This window comes from Astatotilapia calliptera, chromosome 3, assembly GCF_900246225.1.
Source record: "Astatotilapia calliptera chromosome 3, fAstCal1.2, whole genome shotgun sequence".
In the NCBI taxonomy this organism is placed as follows: Eukaryota; Metazoa; Chordata; class Actinopteri; order Cichliformes; family Cichlidae; genus Astatotilapia; species Astatotilapia calliptera.
In genome coordinates, this window is record NC_039304.1 from 14,137,066 (window position 1) to 14,156,194 (window position 19,129).

At 40.7% G+C, this 19,129-nt stretch overlaps 1 protein-coding gene across 26 annotated transcripts in view; it reads left to right on the plus strand.

Annotated features, from left to right (window-relative positions):
- The window catches only part of LOC113018655 (adhesion G protein-coupled receptor L3), a 265,269-nt gene extending 246,429 nt beyond the window's left edge, over positions 1–18,840 (plus strand). For 5 of the 26 annotated variants that reach the window (XM_026161932.1, XM_026161933.1, XM_026161945.1 and 2 more), the window contains 4 exons: positions 3,372–3,540; positions 3,705–3,830; positions 7,383–7,479; positions 15,976–18,840. In XM_026161932.1, coding sequence (XP_026017717.1) covers positions 3,372–3,540; positions 3,705–3,830; positions 7,383–7,479; positions 15,976–16,925 — 1,342 coding nt within the window. In that variant the 3' untranslated portion in view covers positions 16,926–18,840. Of the gene's footprint in view, positions 1–957; positions 985–3,371; positions 3,541–3,704; positions 3,831–7,382; positions 7,480–12,507; positions 12,634–14,703; positions 14,756–15,975 lie in introns of all 26 variants that reach the window. The other 21 variants (XM_026161921.1, XM_026161925.1, XM_026161922.1 and 18 more) reach the window with 10 other exon arrangements.
- The last annotated feature ends 289 nt before the right edge of the window (positions 18,841–19,129 follow it).

The window sequence follows — 19,129 nt, forward strand, 5'->3', positions numbered from 1 at the left end:
AAAGCATTTAATTACAATTATTCCTTTACGACATAATTAGCTTTGTCAAATATACTTTACATAAACTATTTTGAAGTTAATGATGCTGAGAATATGAGCAGATCAGTAAGTGATATTGTATTAGTAGCTTTCAGGCTACAGTTCTGAATGGGGCCTAAAAAAGCTGAGATGCACCCGCTTCATTTGTAAGTGAGCTGTTATGCTTTTCAGCGACTGTAATGCAGTCTCAGAAGTTTTGCCTCGAGGCTCCTACTATGCAGCCCTCAAAATCACCCTCATATTTTTATCTGATAACTCCAGAAGAAGATAAGCCGTGCCGTGCTGATATGAGTCGTACCCTCTTCATATCCTGTCCTCTCAACGCATTTCTTATGACCTCTTTTGTCTCTATCATCCGCTATCCCTCCAACAAAACTCCCACTAGTTAGAGGACAACATTTTGTTCTTTTTTTGTGTGTGTCCATTGCCTGTGTTTCTGTGTCCAATCTGGGGGCAATCGCCTTGATAAAGTACCTTTCCCACCAGGTCATTAAGACAGCCCTGGGAAAATTATGTTTAATGGTTGCTCTGGTGAATTCATAAATCATTTATTTCGCTGCGCACCTGGCCCATTTATAACCGCTTAAATGTGAAGGTCTGCCAGCATTTATGAAGGGAACTAGATACCTATGCAAAAGAGATAATTATTGTTAACATCTGTAAATCACTAACAAATCCGCTTCCAAAATGTGGAAATGTGGAAATGTATTGGATTAATGCAGGCTAGCATCAATCCCATACAGGCAAGCAAGCCATCGTCCTTCTCGTTGTGTTGTTTCCATCTTCATTTCTAAATTTTTACATTGGATTTATTGCCACATCTTTGTTTATTTATTTTACCTCTGCATTGCTTTAATATGTGATTTGATTCATTTCTGTCTGTTCTCTAATTTATTTTGTTCTCATTATATGGCTCAGCTATCAGGATTATGAACCTAAGATGAAGTAAGACAAAATTGGAATGGCCCTTTTTTTCTCATAATGCCATCTTTCATTTACTCCACCATGAACAAATCAGCACCCAAATCCATCTGGCTGCCTCCCTGAATCATTAACATGATTTATAGTAGAGCACTCAGTCACATTGAAGGCCACATTAGTGTGCACAAAGTACTCTGATCTTAGATATACATAGCCTACAGATGAGACAAGCAAGATTAGTTTTAAATGGCACCTGTATTGTTACAGCGCACTGTATAGAAATGTTAGTACTGTAGTGTAAATACCATACACCCATCTTCCCTTTATCCAGAACAAAAAGGAAGAATCTGGGCACAAATCAAAGTTTGAATTGAAGGGCTGGGCGTCCAACCCAAGGTGCTCATTGAGGACATTTAAAAAGATTATTACAGGAAGAAAAAGCAACACATAGGAATTAATGACAAATTACATGCGTTTAGAGGCAATGTGGAACAACAATGAATAAAATAGCTAGCTAAAGGCTAAACCTGAAAACTAGCTAAAAGTGGCTAAAAAAGTGAGTGATAAACGAAAGTAACTATTAAGCAGCTGAAAAACTAAAAGTGAAAGATGGAATTCTACTATAAGATTTTTGTATAAAACAATTTAATGATAACTAAAAGTAACCATCAAAATTAATGGCTAATGGCTAGTTAGCTAAGAATAGTGATTGTATGGAAGAACTAATTTTCTGAAAGTAACTGATTGGTAGCTAAAAGTAATCAATAAAAAGTTGAAATATAAAGCTTAAGTAATGGCAAAAGCTGAATAAAAGGTTGAAGCAGTTTAATAATAGTGAATATATGTTTAAAATGAATTGCTAAAAATAACTAAAGCTTAGCTTCATAAGCTAGCTAAATTAAAACAGATAAAATAGCTACATGCACTCAATGGCTAAAACAAATGGAAAGCTCAAGATGACATAAGCACAAGGATGATCAGCAGAGATTATCAGTTCACTCTTATAAAATTTCTTGAACCAAAATGATATAATTTCTCAAAACCAGGTCAGATGAGCACATAGCAACAAGAAAACAGACTTGGCGACTGGAATTACAGTTCGCACAAATCGCAGCTCAGAAAATATGAAAGTCTTATTTATGTATACAATCAATAATATTCTTAATAATTGCTAAAGACAAAGAAATATCACATCAACATGAATTTAAATGTTGCTGTTAAGGAAAAGCTCATCACATTAGCTCATCACATTAAAAGCATAAAACCAATAACACTCCCAAGAAATGTAACTATAACAGCCCAGCTATGATGAATCCTGATAAAACCAAAAATTAATGTGCACAAGAGTTGGTTTAGTCAGTCTGGTGCTGTATGTGCAGTCTTTAGTAGCCACAACATGATGTTTCTGGTGTGCATAATTAACCTCCTAGGACCTGGCGTCCACATACGTATGTGGACATCACATTTTGGGTTATTTAGACCAAAATACTCAATTCTGCTCTACAAGGGCCTGATATCCACTTATGAGGACATTATACTGCTACTGTTCTATCAAAATTTTAAACTAATATCCTCATATGTTGCTCTTATTTTTCATAAAAACAAAAATAAGGTAAAAAAAAATCTGGTGATTCTTTGCTTTTACATTCATCGGGCCCCAATCAGCCCAAATATCAAAGAGAAATTAAAAATGCATGCCGTGGAAGAGTTTGGGTCTTAGGAGGTTAAGCTTTGACAAAGCGCACTACATGGATACTGTACATGTAAGGGTAGACGGCACATTCTGACAAGAATCGTGTATTAATGTGATTAAACACTTATCTAGATCTTGCCAGAGGGGTCACCAGAATACAAAAGGGTGCAGGTGAAGGGGAAAAAAAACTGCCACTTCTCTGCGCAGTGCACCAGCACAAAGATAGAGCCCTTACTCTTAATAGACTTTGTAATCTCAAGGGCATTTGTTTCAGATAAACCTTCTGCTTGAGTAAGATTTTACAAGACACTCAGCTCAGGCACTAGAATCCAACATGTAATATACTAATGAATTTTCTTTTCCTGGAAACGAGGACTGTATTTACTGGTCACCCACACATATAGACTGCACTTAATTTTTGTGGGAGGATCAAAGGCTTTTCTTTTTGTTTGAAAGAGTGCAAGTGTAAAAATAAAGAATAGAAAAAGACTAAAAGGGAAAAAAAATCATTCTCATTTATCATCAGTTTCCTTTCCCTGTTCATTTCAAACTGTATTTATAATTGTGGATTAAGCAGGTTCTTCATTTCCAGACCTTACAGTTAAAGTTGTACCTTATTGCTTTATGACCTAATATCTTTGGTGCAGTTTATGTTCCTTCTCCTGAAATGACAGCTTTTATTAATTATTCATCAAATGGCTATTTGCTTACATTTCAGATCTTGGGTGATCGGCGCCATCGCCTTGCTATGTCTGCTGGGCCTAACCTGGGCTTTCGGCCTCATGTACGTCAACGAGAGCACAGTGGTGATGGCCTACCTCTTCACTATCTTCAACTCCCTGCAGGGAATGTTCATCTTCATCTTCCACTGTGTGCTGCAGAAGAAGGTCGGCATTTGCGTTCTCTCCCGTATCCAGAAAATAGCACGGTCTCACATTAATTAACTACATGCACATTGGAATTGATTTCCATAACGAGCATGCTGGAGTGTAGCAAGTTTGGAAAGTGGTGAGCTGCTAGTGCGAACCTGTCTGTGCTTTTGAATTTACAGGTGCGTAAGGAGTACGGGAAGTGCCTGCGTACTCACTGCTGCAGCGGCAAAAGCGTGGACAGCTCCATTGGCTCTGGCAAGGGCACCGCCTCGCGTGCTCCGGGACGTTATTCGACGGGATCGCAGGTTAAATAGCATTTTTCACTCCTGTAACTTACCACGTGATATGTTCTTTGGAAAAAAAGGTGAACAGCAAGATGATTTCTTTGTAGTGTATGTGCATGCTGCAGCTAGAGGCGGGAAATGATTTGATCCCGAGTGATACTCAGGATTACGTAAGATTTGAAGAAAGTAGGCAAGCAAAAGAGTAAGTCTGCAATTCGTTTTCACTGGGGTGGATTTAGGCTGCGCATCAGTACAGTGACGTTGAGGAAAGTACTGGCTTCAGCTTTATGGGGAATTTGTTCATGCTTACAAATTCAAATTTGACTGTCTATGCCAGGGTTTGTAAATTCGGTGCATAGATGGTAAGTCTCCTTGTAAAGTAAATTGTTAATGGATTCCACCCACGTTGACGTGAAGTATAGGATGAATTGGCGCGATACGCCGTAGCTGAACATCGTATCCATATCCCAAAGAGTGCGATTTCTTCCAGTGTTCAATTATAAATAGTCCTTAGAGTCAAGCGTGCAGTGGCAACCCACGGTACAAGCTGGATTCCGCACACAGATCAAAGCGTTTAATTATACACAGTGGTTTGACAAGATGGCTCTAACCTCATGCTCAGTCACTTTATATGAGCGAGACAGGAATGGAAACACTCAGAAAGATGTGGTTGTTTATTGCTAACTCCGAGGCTTCGGAATGAATGTGTAATCAGCAGAGCACATTCGAACCCGTCGGCTATGAATGGTTCAAGTTTTTGTCTGTCCAAAAAAAAGGAGAAGAAGAAGAAATGGCACTGTCATTTTCAACCCATCTGTGTCCCTTAGGTCTGGGGACAGAATCGTGTGCAATATGATAATGAGATCAGCTGTGTCAGTATATGTTGCTGTTTGAATATGTGAGCGATGTGTCATCTCGGCTCGAAACAGACGCCAATTCATGATGTGAAAAATGCTTTAAGCTTTTATAAATAAAAACATGCCCTCGGTTTAAATGTCACACTGCGATGGGGAAGCTCAGCGAGAGATTAGGTGAGGTATAGTGACAGCTGCTCCAATTTTAGTTAAAGCCGGAGTAGGAAGAAATATAGAAAAGGTGGAAGAAAGCATTTAGCATATGAAAAAAGACAGCCAGCGTGCTGAGTAACTTTCCCTTTTATTTTAAGTCCTCCTACCTACATTTTGAGCGTGTGGAGGTATATATGTTTAAATCTAAAAATGCTTCATGTGGGGTTTGAACCAGTTGCTCTATTGTGCTCTAGCTCCCATTACAGGAGGATAGTTTTCTCTTAGATAAGCGATCCCGAACATATTTTGAGCCACAGACCGGTTTAATGTCAGACAATATTTTCATGGATCAGCCTTTAAGGTGTAAATACAACAAAATAAAAGGATACGACCAAGACAAAAACTGTGATATTTTGTAAATATGATAAGAAACGCGAATTCACTGTGTGATTCTGTAACTTTATTAGCAGCGTCCTCCTGAAATGCGCCAACAACACTGAGAGTAACATCCTCCTCTCTGCCCATTAATGCTCTCTGGTCGCTATGTTAACGCGTAAACATTTCTTTCAAAATAAGACACACAACTACAACACGGGGAAAGACCCAGGAAAACCGAGTTAAAGATAAAAACCCTGAAAACCATAAATTTCACACCTGAGCCTCAACTCAGTACCGGTCCGGGGCCCGGGGGTTGGGGACCGCTGTCTTAGACCTTTGAACTGCATTATTTTTTCAGGGATTTCAGGGATTTGAACCAGCCTTCCATTTATGGTTACACAATGAGTCTGTATTTAAAAATATTTTCCATCACTTATGAAAATCAAGAATTCACCATGGGTAAAATTAAAGGACTGAGTGAATAATCAAACCAAATTAAAACTTTAGCCAGATTGCATTTAGTACCCAAATTATTTTTAAGTGGACCATAATAAGCTCTGCTTTAACTGGAAACTGTTCCACACACAAGTCTAGTAGTAGTAGTAAATCATCAAAATGAACAAGATTCATTTAATTAAAAATTTGCAGTCGGCCGCATCGATTAGTTAGATTTATAGGGTTAGGGCCCTGTAACTCACATCCAGTCACAGGTCCCCTAAGGGAAGTGCAGATGGAGGCTTGACTTGTTATTGGTGCACTGGTGAAGGGGTGAACCAGTGATGGGGTAAAGGCTGCAGTAAAAGCAGACAGATGAAAGGCGTAATGTTGTTAAACTCGATGAATGGATTACTGGGAGGATAATTTCCTCCTGAGAAGTCTGGCTAACTTGGAGTCTTGCTTAAAATGTATTATATACAGATGTGACAGATTAAAGGAAAAACCCATGACCCTTGAAATCCGTTGGTCTGATAAGTATGAAAACTATGTTAACTGAATTTTTAACCTTCAGTTAAAAAAATCTCAAACCAATCAATCCCGTGTCTGGGAATTTCAGGGTCATTTAGACCACTTTTTTCACCAGCAATGTTAAAGCAGAAGGGTGTTCATTGTCCCCAGGAGAGTTTCACACATGCACATAATCAATACCAAGGTGTATTGAAGCTGTTCTGGCCACATGTGGTGGAAAAACTCCTTAATAAGGCTCCAATAACACAGGCCTAGAGACCGTTTGGCAACTTCAGCATGCTCTTGTGCATTCTTTGGTAGCTACTAGATTGCCAGTGTCACCTATAATTTGCACAGAGGACACAGACAGAGTGGAAATTGCTCACCTTCAAAGTAAAGGCCGTCCCTCAGTGCTGCAACCAACACGGATCAGAAGGTGGACCTTTTATTTTAAAGGTTGCTCAGTGAGCGGTTGGCAAGTGTCTGCACACAAGTTGGCGATTTCCATAAAAGACGCCAACTACAGGTAACTGTAGCAATCTGCCAGAGCAATCGCAAGGAGGTTTTTTCGTGTAGCACCAAACATCTCTTTGTGGCCAATTTCACCTGCTGCAACCAGCTGCCAACTGATTGAGGAATGCATATTTTTTTCATATGTTGCCACGGGTTACCAAACAGCCTTTATCCCTTTTTTCCCTACATTTGACAACCAAGCCTTGTTTCGGCCTGGTTAAGTATACCATCACAAATGTATATTTTTAAAAACAACAATTTTTTTTATACTTTAATCAGAAAACTCTCAAATGTTCTGCACACAGGATAGAAAGGACTCTTTTCTATGGTTAGATGCACTCCCTTAGCTTGTGCAATAGCCCACGGGACTGTGATAATTAACCAGGATGAACTCTGTTGGATTGAGCCCTTTCCAACCCAAGATACAGACTCAAGAGAGCTTGACTGATGACTTTATTATTGATTTAACCTATCATAGTGCTAATGCTCATTTTTAATTGGAGGTTACTTACAGCTGACATGTTTCAGGGTTAAATACTAGATTCGAAAGCCGATAGCATCTCTTTTTCTTCATATCTCAGCCGTTATTGAGCTGTGAAGAATATGAGTGCACGCTTGAGGAAATATGCTGAAAGCCTGAGACTTTTCACTCGTCCTCCATGTGCAGACTTCTATTTTTTTCCCCCAGAGTGAATATTTTTATAAGGTGAAATGTTATTTTTCTCCGCAGAGCCGCATCCGTCGAATGTGGAACGACACGGTCAGAAAACAGTCCGAGTCCTCTTTTATGACCGGGGACATCAACAGCTCTGCATCGCTCAACAGAGGTATTTGTTTCCGCAGCACATCTTTTCTTGAGTGATTCAATACACCAGCCTTCACCTCAGAATTTATGACTGTGACTGAGAAACTTTTTTATTTTTTTTTCTCTCTCTCTCTCACAAAAGCAACGCTATTTTTCTCAAATTGCGTTTGGACTTGCATTCCTCTTAATAATGACACGAGGGCTTTGCAGAATTAAAAGCCTCTTTAAAGCTTTCAGCTGCAAACCTCAATCCAGCTGTAAAAAGTCAAGGCAAATCACTCATTTCACAGCAATTTTCCTCACATACTGCGAAATAATTAAAAACGCCAAGTGAAATATGCATCTCCCCCACCCTACTTCGCTGTTAATTATTACCAAATACCACAGCAAGGTTTACAATGTAAGAAATCACGAAAATGAAAACTCCTGCCAATAGAGCTGCAAATTCTTACCTGTTCAAGTGACAGATTGAAAGGATAAATGCTTCACCGCTGCAGAAAATTGTTTATTATGTCTTATTTTGAAGTACAAACCAACCGTTTTCTATCGTTTTGTTAGGAAAAGTAACACTAAATAGATTAGGTGGTAGAGAGAATAGCAGGTTCTAGGTAAATCATGCATTTCATCACATTTAATTCATTTGATGAGTGTGCAATAAAGGATATATTGAACACCCCGCCCATTCTGCCTGTAAAAGCCTTGAGTGAGAAACCAGGAAAAGTGCTTACTGAAAAACCTAAAAATCAATTGGCTGGGAGCTTCTCTCATATATATGGGACTAAAGAGTTTCCATATAATTCATTGACAGACAGAGTAAACTTTGGAGTCTCTCAGGTTAACGGGAGCAAATGCTGCGCTCGCTGGCATCCCTCCCCGACATCTCTTGACGCGAGTGCCACACCGCTCACTCTCTAAATTCGCTCTGGGCGTCTGCTCGCATAGACGCTAATGCACACTTACAATGATGGATTAATGTTCGACACGGGGAGGAAGTGTCATGATCTCAATAATTAGGTGCTCGGCTTAGCACCGTCAACAGACGCAGCTTTTATCAATAGTGGGGAGGCTGAAACGGGGCAGGACTGAAAGAAAAGCCTGCATGGATCTCCTGTAAATATATGTTAAAATAAAAAGAGGTAAAAATTATACGTTCATTTCAATCCCCCCGGCCTTCTCACAAGGCTCGATCTGATTGAGAAAGCACTCACATGAGCTAAAGAGCATGCTGGGAAGTGTGTTCTTCCATCCCACGTGTTATAAGAAACAGATGCAAATAGAATTTGCACTTCTCCGAGGCTGCTCCCGTGTTGTTATTAAGGAATTATATGTTGAGGAGCGAATATTCCTAGCTGTTTTGTGCTCCGTATTCTTCTTCCCCCCCGAAACTCCTTGTGTGTGAGAGAGTGAGCCTGCAGCTGACGCTCTGACTGTGATCATCTCGAGAGCGGAGTCATGCAATCATCTTGATAGCTTTGCATGTTCAATTTATCCCAGCATTCAAGATTATTTCTGCACAATCAGTGTGATTCTTTCTTTTTTTTGGGGGGGGGGCAAATTGTCCAATTCAAACACAGGCACAGTCAGTGGGGGATCTGTCATTGGGAGAATTCAAGAGGGGGGCTGGTGTTTATGGAATACTCTGTAATTAGGGCAAGCAGCAACAGCAACATCAAATTACAGGTTTTTTTCTTGTTTTAAAAATCTAAACATCCAGATTCCCAGGCAAAATGATAACGTGGCTAATTAATACTCAAAAAAGTAGGAATAATGCTGAAAGATGAGACCAACGCAGCGGCACTATAGTGCTTTTAAATTTCATTAAGCATAGTCTTTAGACATAAAAAGTACAAGTGCAATTAGAACGCCATAAAAAAAAAAAGAAGTCTAACTTTTAAGAGGAAGGGGAGAGTCACGGGGTACTATAAAAACCTTTCCCCAGTGGTGTGACAGATTCAGAGCGTTGGAAAAAGAACAGTACACTCTGCCGGAGGATCTAATTACGGTGTACTCGCACCTCAGATAAAAGATGTTTACCCGCTCTGGCACAGTGCATACAGGAGGCGCGCGCATGTAACGCCCTCACAAGTCTTAAATTCGGCTCCTTTAAAAATAATAGCCTCATACGTTGACGTGGAGAGAGAAGGAAAAAAAGAAAATCAACGACTTGTAAACAGGAAATGAATGCGCCTGAGAAGTATTTTCAGCATACTTGATATCCCACATAATGTATTCAGACACTTGGATTTTTTTTTTTTAACCATCAGCTACTGTAAGAAAAACAAACATTACTGAATCTGCAGCATTCGTGTTTGAGATTGCAGCCTTCAAATCTGCAGCTAATCACCGGGCTCAGACTGTGAAGGTTGCTTTGGTGCGGTAGTATGTGGATGGGAAACTGATGAGTCATTTGGGCCAGATCCTGGCAGCAAGAATCTGAACACAAACGCTGCATAAATAGAAAATGAGCCTCTGTTCTGTTTCCGTGGAAGAGGCGAGGCTGATGCAAAGTAATGACCGTCTTCACTATAGAGAGGACATATCGCTTCATTCAAAGGTTATTTCGGCAACTGCGCAAAGAGAATGAGCAAGTATTGAACTTTGCTCTTTGGAGAAAAGGAAATATTAGACCACTTCATCTCATAAGATTGGCAATGCCAGAAGTAATAATAATGGTGCAGGCCCCGGCTGTTGGTAGGCTTCCTTCGTACTGCTGCACCTGTCAAGCTTCCCATTTTCACACAGCATGCAATTTACAGCGCTAATAGTCAGGGCTCTGCCTCTTGAAATTCTTTTTTTTTTAAAGATAGACAAAAGCAGGCCTATCATTTCTTTTCAGCAGCAGTCAACTTCATTTCCAATGCTATGTCAGAGAGTGTAAACTTCCCGCAATTGAGCACAACAGCAGAGCTGAGGCGCTAAAGTAGCTAAACTCAGGCCGAACTTCCACACAGGCAGGACAACAACAACAAAGCTGTGAATAGATCTTATTTTTAACTAGCGTTTATACCCAGGCTTATTTTTTGTTGTGTTTTTAAGCGTGTGAAAAAGGGAGAGAATTCTTTTTATTATTTTTTTTTAAAGGCTCGATGATGTTTGGATCATTATTTTCCAGTTCAATATTTACCTGAAGGGTCTTTAAAAATGTAAACACACGTAAGCGTTTCAGGCATCCTTGGTCGTGCATTTCATTCACTTTAAACAGAGCAGAGTTCTTGCATTGTTGAACTGAATTGTGGATCTGATGCTTTGCTTTGCTTGTGATGAGTTGATAAAAGTTCATGTATATAACGCTTACTGCCAATTGAAGCTGCTACCTGCTCTTGGTGAGTGACATAGGGTTGGGTAGTACATGTTAGAGCAGCCAATCCCAAAGGTGGTGGGGGACCTGTGCCATGAACCTATTTGTTCATGTGAGACACTGGGACTGTTGTGGAGGGCCCACCGATAAGCTTATAAAGTTAAAATTAATATCGAGCAGATTGTTTCAGCTTATTGGTGCATCCACAACAGTCCCAGTCTCTCAAATTGGGAAAACTAATTGCCCACCCCTGTATTGGAATGTCACCCAGTCTGGAATGTCCGCCAGCGACCAATGCTCAACTTGAAAGCAATGCGGGATGAGTGAATCACTCCCTGTCTGGATGCTCCTTTATAGTTCAACAATGCTAATTAGCTTAAGTATCACGAGAACATGGCTAATTAGCATATCATGAACACACAAATCTGTTATCAGCCTACATGTGCTGGCCTTAATAAAAACAAACAAACAAAAAAACTAAAGCAAAAACAGAGCTTTGCTAACATGCAAGTAGCTAGTAGCTCAGCTAAGCTAGGCTAACATACCAGTAGCTTTTAGCTAGCAGCTCAGTTACAGGGATGAAGCAATCCTTCCTTTTTTACTCCATGGCTGTCAGATAAAACCTCTTCCTGGGACTGTGTTTACTTCCCAGGCTTCTGCACTTATACATCTTTCTCTTCAACCTTATATCATACTTCTAGTAGTAATGTAATGTGAGCTCAAGCAGTAAAAAGACTCTCAGTGGAGTCGGCTCGAGGGCCATCGTGAAATTGGCGGATGGGACAGCGAGAGAAGAATGTGGACAGCTGTACTGCATATTCAGCTCCAGTCTGAGAAGCAATACACCCCTGCTTTTAAAAGAAATATGCAGCTTTAGCTGTGTCCCCTAGGCCGCATCCTTCAGAGGACCTGGCCTTCGCGGTCTGCGTGGCCTGTGTGATCTCTTGATTAATCGAGCAGATATTTGAAGTTTACACAGCTACATTCTCGCCTGAAAATATCTTAAAAATTCATTTTGTGACCAAGAAAGAGTAATAAAACTAAGTAGCTGCCGCCATTGTTGGAAACTGGAATTGGCTGGGCCGCGTTATTAATTCTGGGATAGGTTGGGCCATGAAGGATACACCCGACTCATCCTTCAAATCCAGGGAAACGAAAGACGTATTTGTTGGCCGCATTTGGAGCAGCCTTCGAATTGGGACAGCCTTCGTCTCCTAGCTCTGACGTAATTGGCCTTCAAATGTGGCCTCTGAAGGACCTGGCCTAGGAGTTGAGACACACCTATGACATTCCTAACATTAATATTGGGGGTAAAAAAAGTAATTAGTAATGCAGTTTCCTAAAACACCCTCAGACAGGTGCGTGCCCTCTGTGTTGTCCTGTTTGAGTCCAGAGACGTACCAATACCTGTGCTGTGTTGGCCATGTCGGTTCTCCTTTGGAAAGTTTACCTGTATACTGCCTGAATGTGGAGCACGAAAAAGGGCTTAAAGCTAATGGCCGACATTAACGGTACAATTAATACACTTTCCATTAGCCGCGTCAGTTCTGCCACTTTCATGTAGCAAAACCTCCCTCACATTAATGACCATATGATCATTTGGATGTTAATGGCTGTCACTGCTCAGCTGCATCTGCCCAACTGATATGTATGTTCTCTCTGTTTCTGTCTATATCTCAATTTATCTACCCACCTACCTTTTTCCTGTCTCCTTTTTTCCTGTCTCACTCTGTCTTTCTCTGGCTGCTCCAGGGGCTATGGCTAACCATCTTATACCTAATGCACTCCTACGTCCTCATGGCACTAACAATCCCTATAATACATTGCTTGGGGAATCGGCAGTCTATAACAACCCTCTGGGCATGTACAACACACAAGGTGTGCAAGCTTCTTTCATTCTTTAACATTGTGGCTAGGGCAGTGTTTTGTTTTTTTTTTCATGTCTGAGCCTGGAGGTACTCTAGGGGGCACATCTTTGTTCCCATCCCAAAACAAAAAGCAACTTTATGATTGGACTATTAAAAGTAATGCACTAAGCTGAAATCCCAGCAGTCGCCTTGAGAGTTTTAACAGCGCTTTAATTTAGAAACAAAAAAAACAACAACACTGCCCTTGCTGTCTTTGTGTTAGCTTTGAACAAGCTATAGCTTTATCATAAAAATCCTACAGGTTTGTTTTGCTGTGGGATTTTTCAGTGGTGTTGCATCTTGGCTTGTGTTCAGAGCCGTGCTATTCGATTACATAAGTTGCACTCACTCGTGGCTGTTTGGCCAAACACACAGTGTAAAAATGAGGAAATCCTCTGAAATCAAGAGTCGGCGCCTATAGGGAGCCAGATACAACACCAGTCATTTATTTTAAATGTGCTCCTGTGTTGTCAGTGAAGCTCGTGTGTGCTTTGTCTCAATGTTTTCTTGTTTTGTTTTTTTGTTTTAGCTTTTAGCATTGCATTCTCGTGAACACCGCTGTTAGATTCTCAGACACTGTTGTTTTGTGATAAATGTCGCTGAGGCAAGCAAGAATTTAAAAATGCAAATCGCCGGTGCTACATAACAGAGCGGTTTGAAGGAAAAATTCAGAGGTTACAGTTCATTTGTTTCTTTAGCTGTAATTTACGGTGGCCCTGAAAGGCCAAATGGACTGCAACCTAGGAAAACACCAGCAATAAGAAAAACGCTGTAAAAGCACACAAAACACAATGGAAATAGGAAAAGCAGAAATAGGAAAAAACAGATTTCCAAAAGCACAAGGGAAGTGTTTCTGGGGAGACAAAAACCCGACGGACCAGCTGCAGGAACCAAAATATGCTAAGTATTGCGCTGGGTGACACTTAAAAGAAGTGGAGGATCTATCGGTTTTATGAGGAAAGAAAAGATGAGAGGTAAGTGTGTTAGCCTAACTATTAGCCTAAAAATCAGCCATCAGCATTACATGAATCATGAGAATAAAACACACCTAGCATGTTTTGGTTCCTGCAACTGGTCCGTCGGGTTATTGTCTCCCCAGAAACACTTCTCTTGTGATTTTGGAAATCTGTTTTTTCCTATTTCCATTTTTTCTATTTCTGTTGTGTTTTGTGTGCTTTTGCAGTGTTTTTCTTATTGCTGGTGTTTTCTTAAGTTGCAGTCCATTTGGCCTCTCAGGGCCACCGTAGAAATAGCTATTTAGCACTTCATTTCAAACTTGGTAACTGTCATAATTACTCATTCATATGTTCAAATGTAGATTTTCAACTCAACATAGATTCAGTCTACTTATTGTGATTTAAAAACAAAAAAACAAAAAACATTTTCAGTATCGCAGATATTAAAGCATTCCAAGTATTAGAGCTGGGTATTAGAAACCGGCAAGCCATCGTGGGTCAGTATGACTATCGAAATGCTATTTTATTTTCTCTCTGCAGAGCTATTCCAGCTCTCAGCAACTCAATATGTGTTTGCTGTAACTTTGCGAGTCTGTAAAACTGGGAAAACTCAAGTTAAAAAACAACAACAACAACAAAGAACCTCAGAGAGCTTTGATCAGCTGATAATTTATGTATGAAATACAAAGTGCTTACATTGGAGGTTGTGATGGAGGGCTATGACTCACTTACACTGCCATAGATGAGGAAGAGTAAGACTGCTAATGCATCAAAAGATTTATCTGTCTATTTGACACTAAAGTACCGTATCTGTGTTTTACCCAAGGATTCCATCTTTTTTTCTCTTTCTCTCTCTCTCTCTTGCTATATATATATATATATTTGTTTGTTATGAGATATGTTCAGGTTCTTTGTGTGGGTGCACAGAATTTGCATGAGGGTTAAAACAATCTATTGCATTGCAGAAACATTTTCTTGATGAGTCATCAGCATACTATATGTGCGTTTTCCTCTTTCTACCTGTCACTGTTATGCTTACTGTGTTTTCTTTTCTTCTTTCCTTTCCCTCATGCTGTCCCTAAAAGAGCCCTACAGAGAGACAAGTATGGGAGTCAAACTAAACATTGCTTATCAAATGTAATTGACTTTGGCTTTGCTTTCTTTTCACTCGATGCTGACAAAGGGGTAATGAAAACAACGTCATTCCCTTTGGAAGCAATACAATTCTCTTTGTGACAAAGGCCCCTCACCTTGACAAGAATGCCAGTTAAATTGGTTTGAATCGCATCCCGAGTTCCACTGCTTACAGACATTTACACTACTTGGTGTAGTTTCAAAAAAGACAAGAGAGAGACTTCTTCCACTCACATGTCCTAGGCCTATTTGATATCACAGCCTGAATAAGTGAAGCCAGTTACAGCTAACATTAAGATTCACCTCAACGCTTGAAAAGGCACGTCGATATAAATTGATCTGTGATCTTTAATAGAACGCCGTGCCTTTGTTCGTGCACCTTTTATATTTGATTATACCAAAAACGTACATAGATATATATTTAGATTTTTTTACGAGGCTAATTTCCTTCTTAGAAGTCTGAGACGTGCATCTTGTCAAATTTTCAAGAGGTCAGACTGCGAGCTTGACACTTTAACGAGCTGGATGGCCTTGTCTGAGGTAGTTTGAATTATCTTCAAATATATGCTTTGATGTTGATAGCATGGACTTGGCTAACTGATAAAGCTATGAAAGCTTCATGTCCATGCAATAGAAAGAACAGAAAGCCTCCTTCCTTCCAGTGTGGCTTTACTTTGAAGTATCAGTTGTGTTCACATTGATAAAACATATCAATATATACCCACCCCGCCTATGCATTTTTACAATGTTGTTTCTAAATGCTCACATGGGACAATATGGTTGGGATCCAAATTCTACAACTGGTGTTCCGGTTTGTGTTTCACTTTTAAGAGTTAATTGCATGGCTTCGATGTGTCCGTTGTCTCTGCCTGCACGCGTTTTGTGCTTTTGTGCCGTGCTCGAAGTTTGGTGCTGTCTGGTATCGCACATGTATCAATGTCTTCATCACTGCCATCATTTAATTGTTGATTTCCATGAAAATGAAGTAAGTCTTGGTATTGAATACAATTTTTAAAAGAAGGTAAGTGTGAGCTCATAGGATTTTACTGTAAACTGTGTGCTTTAATTAAAAATGCTAATCCAGGCCTTTACGTCCGAGTGCATTTCATAGAACTGGGAGGGTTGGTGATTTGATGGCTGCTGATAAAAACAGCATTTATGTCTCACAAGAGTTCACTGTTCTCATTCAGCTGCTATATCCCTACTCATCTTTGTCATTCCAGAGGGAATCCTGAACAATGCCCGGGATACAAGTGTCATGGATACTCTACCACTGAATGGTAACCATGGCAACAGTTATAGCATTGCCAGCGCTGAGTACATGAGTGACTGCGTCCAGATCATTGATCGGGGCTATAACCACAAGGAGACGACCCTGGAAAAGAAGATCCTAAAAGAGCTCACCTCCAATTACATCCCCTCCTACCTCAACAATTCCCACGAGCGCTCAAGCGAGCAGAATCGGAACCTCATGAATAAGCTGGTCAATAATGTTAGCAATGGCGGCAAGGACGGCGGCTACGGGATGGGCTTGGGCGTAGGGATGGGCATGAATGTCGCGCTGGGCCTTGATGACCATTCCACCTTTGTCCCCCACCACGACGAAGGCCTCGGTTTGGAGTTGATACGCGAGGAGTCGAACGCCCCGCTGTTGCCGCAGAGGCCGCCCCCATCCCTGCAGGCGGTGGACAACCTTCACAATCACCTCCACCAGTCGGCACCCCCACCCCTGCCGCTGCCGCACCACCCCTTCTCGTCCGCCAGCGCTTCCTCCTCGTCTCGAAGGAGGATCCCCCAGGAGAACAGCGAAAGCTTCTTCCCTTTACTCACCAACGAGCACACTGAGGACGAAGGCTCGTCGCCCAGCCACAGCCACCAGAGAGACTCCCTCTACACCAGCATGCCCATGCTGCCCGGCCTGCCCAACGTGTCCGGAGAATCGGCAGATGGCTCCAAGGATGGCGGCGACGCCAAGAGCCCGGAGGCCAGCTCGGACGACGTTTACTACAAAAGCATGCCCAACTTGGGCTCACGTAACCACCTCCATCAGCTGCATTCCTACTACCAGCTAGGGCGGGGCAGTAGTGATGGCTTCATTGTTCCCCCCAACAGAGAGGATCTATCTCCAGAAGAGGCCCAGCAGGAGCCCTCGCACCTAGTCACCAGCCTATAGGCCCGAACCCCCTCCCACCCGTGCCCATTGTATTCTCGCAGTCCTCTACTCTTCCCCCGTGTGCCCTTGGTCCATCAGTCGTTGGAAGTGGTAGCCTTTATTCTCTTTATTCTGTGTCCCGAAGACTGAGGCGGAGGAAGGAACTGTACCCTCGCTGTAACCGACCATAAGCAGGATAATAATTGCTACGAATGCGGTGGTGGGGGGCGTCGTCGGCAGTTAATATGTGACTCTATTTAGTTAGACACTGCAGAAGGTTGATGTTGTGCCCCCTCTCCTCCACTCGTCGCCCCCAACCCACACACCGAACACCCCACAACACCACATCCACCCCGTCCCCTCCCAAACCCTGTGTGGTTTGCCGTGTTTTGTCTCGTTGTGAAAAGAGACAATTACTCACACAGGATTTTTAGGTCTCAGAGATATAGTGTTGACAGTCTACAGGAACTGCATACCCCTAAAGTTTGAAACTGAAGACTTCACCAGAATTAAAACGAAACAAAAAACAAAAAAAAGACTATTTTATTATACTTCTGTATCTATATTGACTTTTTGAGAGATTTTTTTCCTCTTTGGTGAGTTGCAGCACATTTTGTTTGCTGAAGTGTCCCTTCAATGAAAAAAAAAGACAAAAACCACACATATACGCACACACACATTTTGGACAGTTACCATAAAGGAATTATTGATTGTATGCTTTTAAGCATAACTGTTCTTTTTTTTTTTGTTGTTTGTTTTTGTTTCTTTCTTTGATTTTACTGTAATTCCAGTTGTTAAAAGAGGGAGAAAAAAACTAATAAGAGAATTGCGAGATATTTCTATGTAACTGTACAGATAACTAGCATTGCACATAATAGTATGCTTTTTTTCCCGTTCCAAGCGAACCCTTTTGTCTCTGTAAATGTAGTGATTAGGAGCAATTTTGTTCTCTTGTGCTGGCCCTTCTGGGCTTTTGGTGCCAGTCTGTTTTTTTTCTTTCTCTTTTATCACTTTCTGAGAAATGACCATCGAAATAGGAGCAAAATTACACAAAAAATACCACAAGAACACACTTATCGTGCCGCATTTTCGTGAACCGTATTCACCTTTCTTTTTCAGGTCTGTTTTTTTTTTATTATTATTATTTCCGCCTGGTTCGTTTTCTCTTTCGTTTTCTTTTTTTTTTTACTGTGTAGATAGCAGAGCTCTGATTCACAGATTGTCAAGGAGACAGAATCAGTCCAATTTAATCACGAGGTGTCCCTCAGAAAGTTTATAGTGCATCCTGCATCTATATTGGCATTCAGAAAACACTTGTGCTTCTCAGAAAGAGAACAAATTGAACCTTGATGAGCACTAGACACTTGTGCAAAAAAAACAAAGAAAGATGGCTGTTTTACTTATTAAAGAAAGAGCTTTTGAAGTGAGAAAAACTGGAAGTGTTTTTCTTTTTCTTCCTCAAGGAGAAAATCTATTTATTTATTTGTTAAATAAACAGTAATAAAGGATGGGAGCAAGTTTAGCAGCAAAAAGAAGTTTTTCTTATTGGCTATAATTATGGCTTCTTATTTATTCTTTTTTTTTGTATTGGTTTCCGAGTTGAATGACCTCATAACTAATATTTGTTGTAACAGTGAAACTTGTTTGCCAACAAATAAATTACTGATTAAGATTTATCATGTAGCTATGACAAAAGTGCTGGTGTTTTGTCTGAGTCCCGGGACACTTTTGTATGGATAACAGCCGAAGACCTCCAAATAACGGAACGATCGAGTCTTTTCTTACTTCTGAGTTCGTATTCGTCATTAGCCCTCTGTCCATTTTAGTGCCAAGTCAGTTTTGGCCCCGGCATCAGTGGATGTGCTCTGTATGCTCTGGTCTGCTTTATAATAGAAGCAGTGGTTTCATAAGCTGTAATAAATATTTCAATATCATTGCTGTTGTAACCAATGGATTCTTTACAGATACGGTGTGCTTGATGTGATATTGATAAGCTGCGCTGGAGTTGTGAGAGTAAAGTGGACCGCAGACCGCTTGAAAACAAGTGAGCAGCCTTACCTCTGAGTAACAGTAGCAACTGAAGGCAGTCGATGTTTATACACTTATTGGACAGGATTTGTTGGTTGGACTTTACTAAGAGCTTTTTTGTATTAAAAAAGAAACAAAAAGGCAAAAAACCCTTAATGACCGTCTAGTCAACCTTAGCTTGTTTTATATTTGATTTT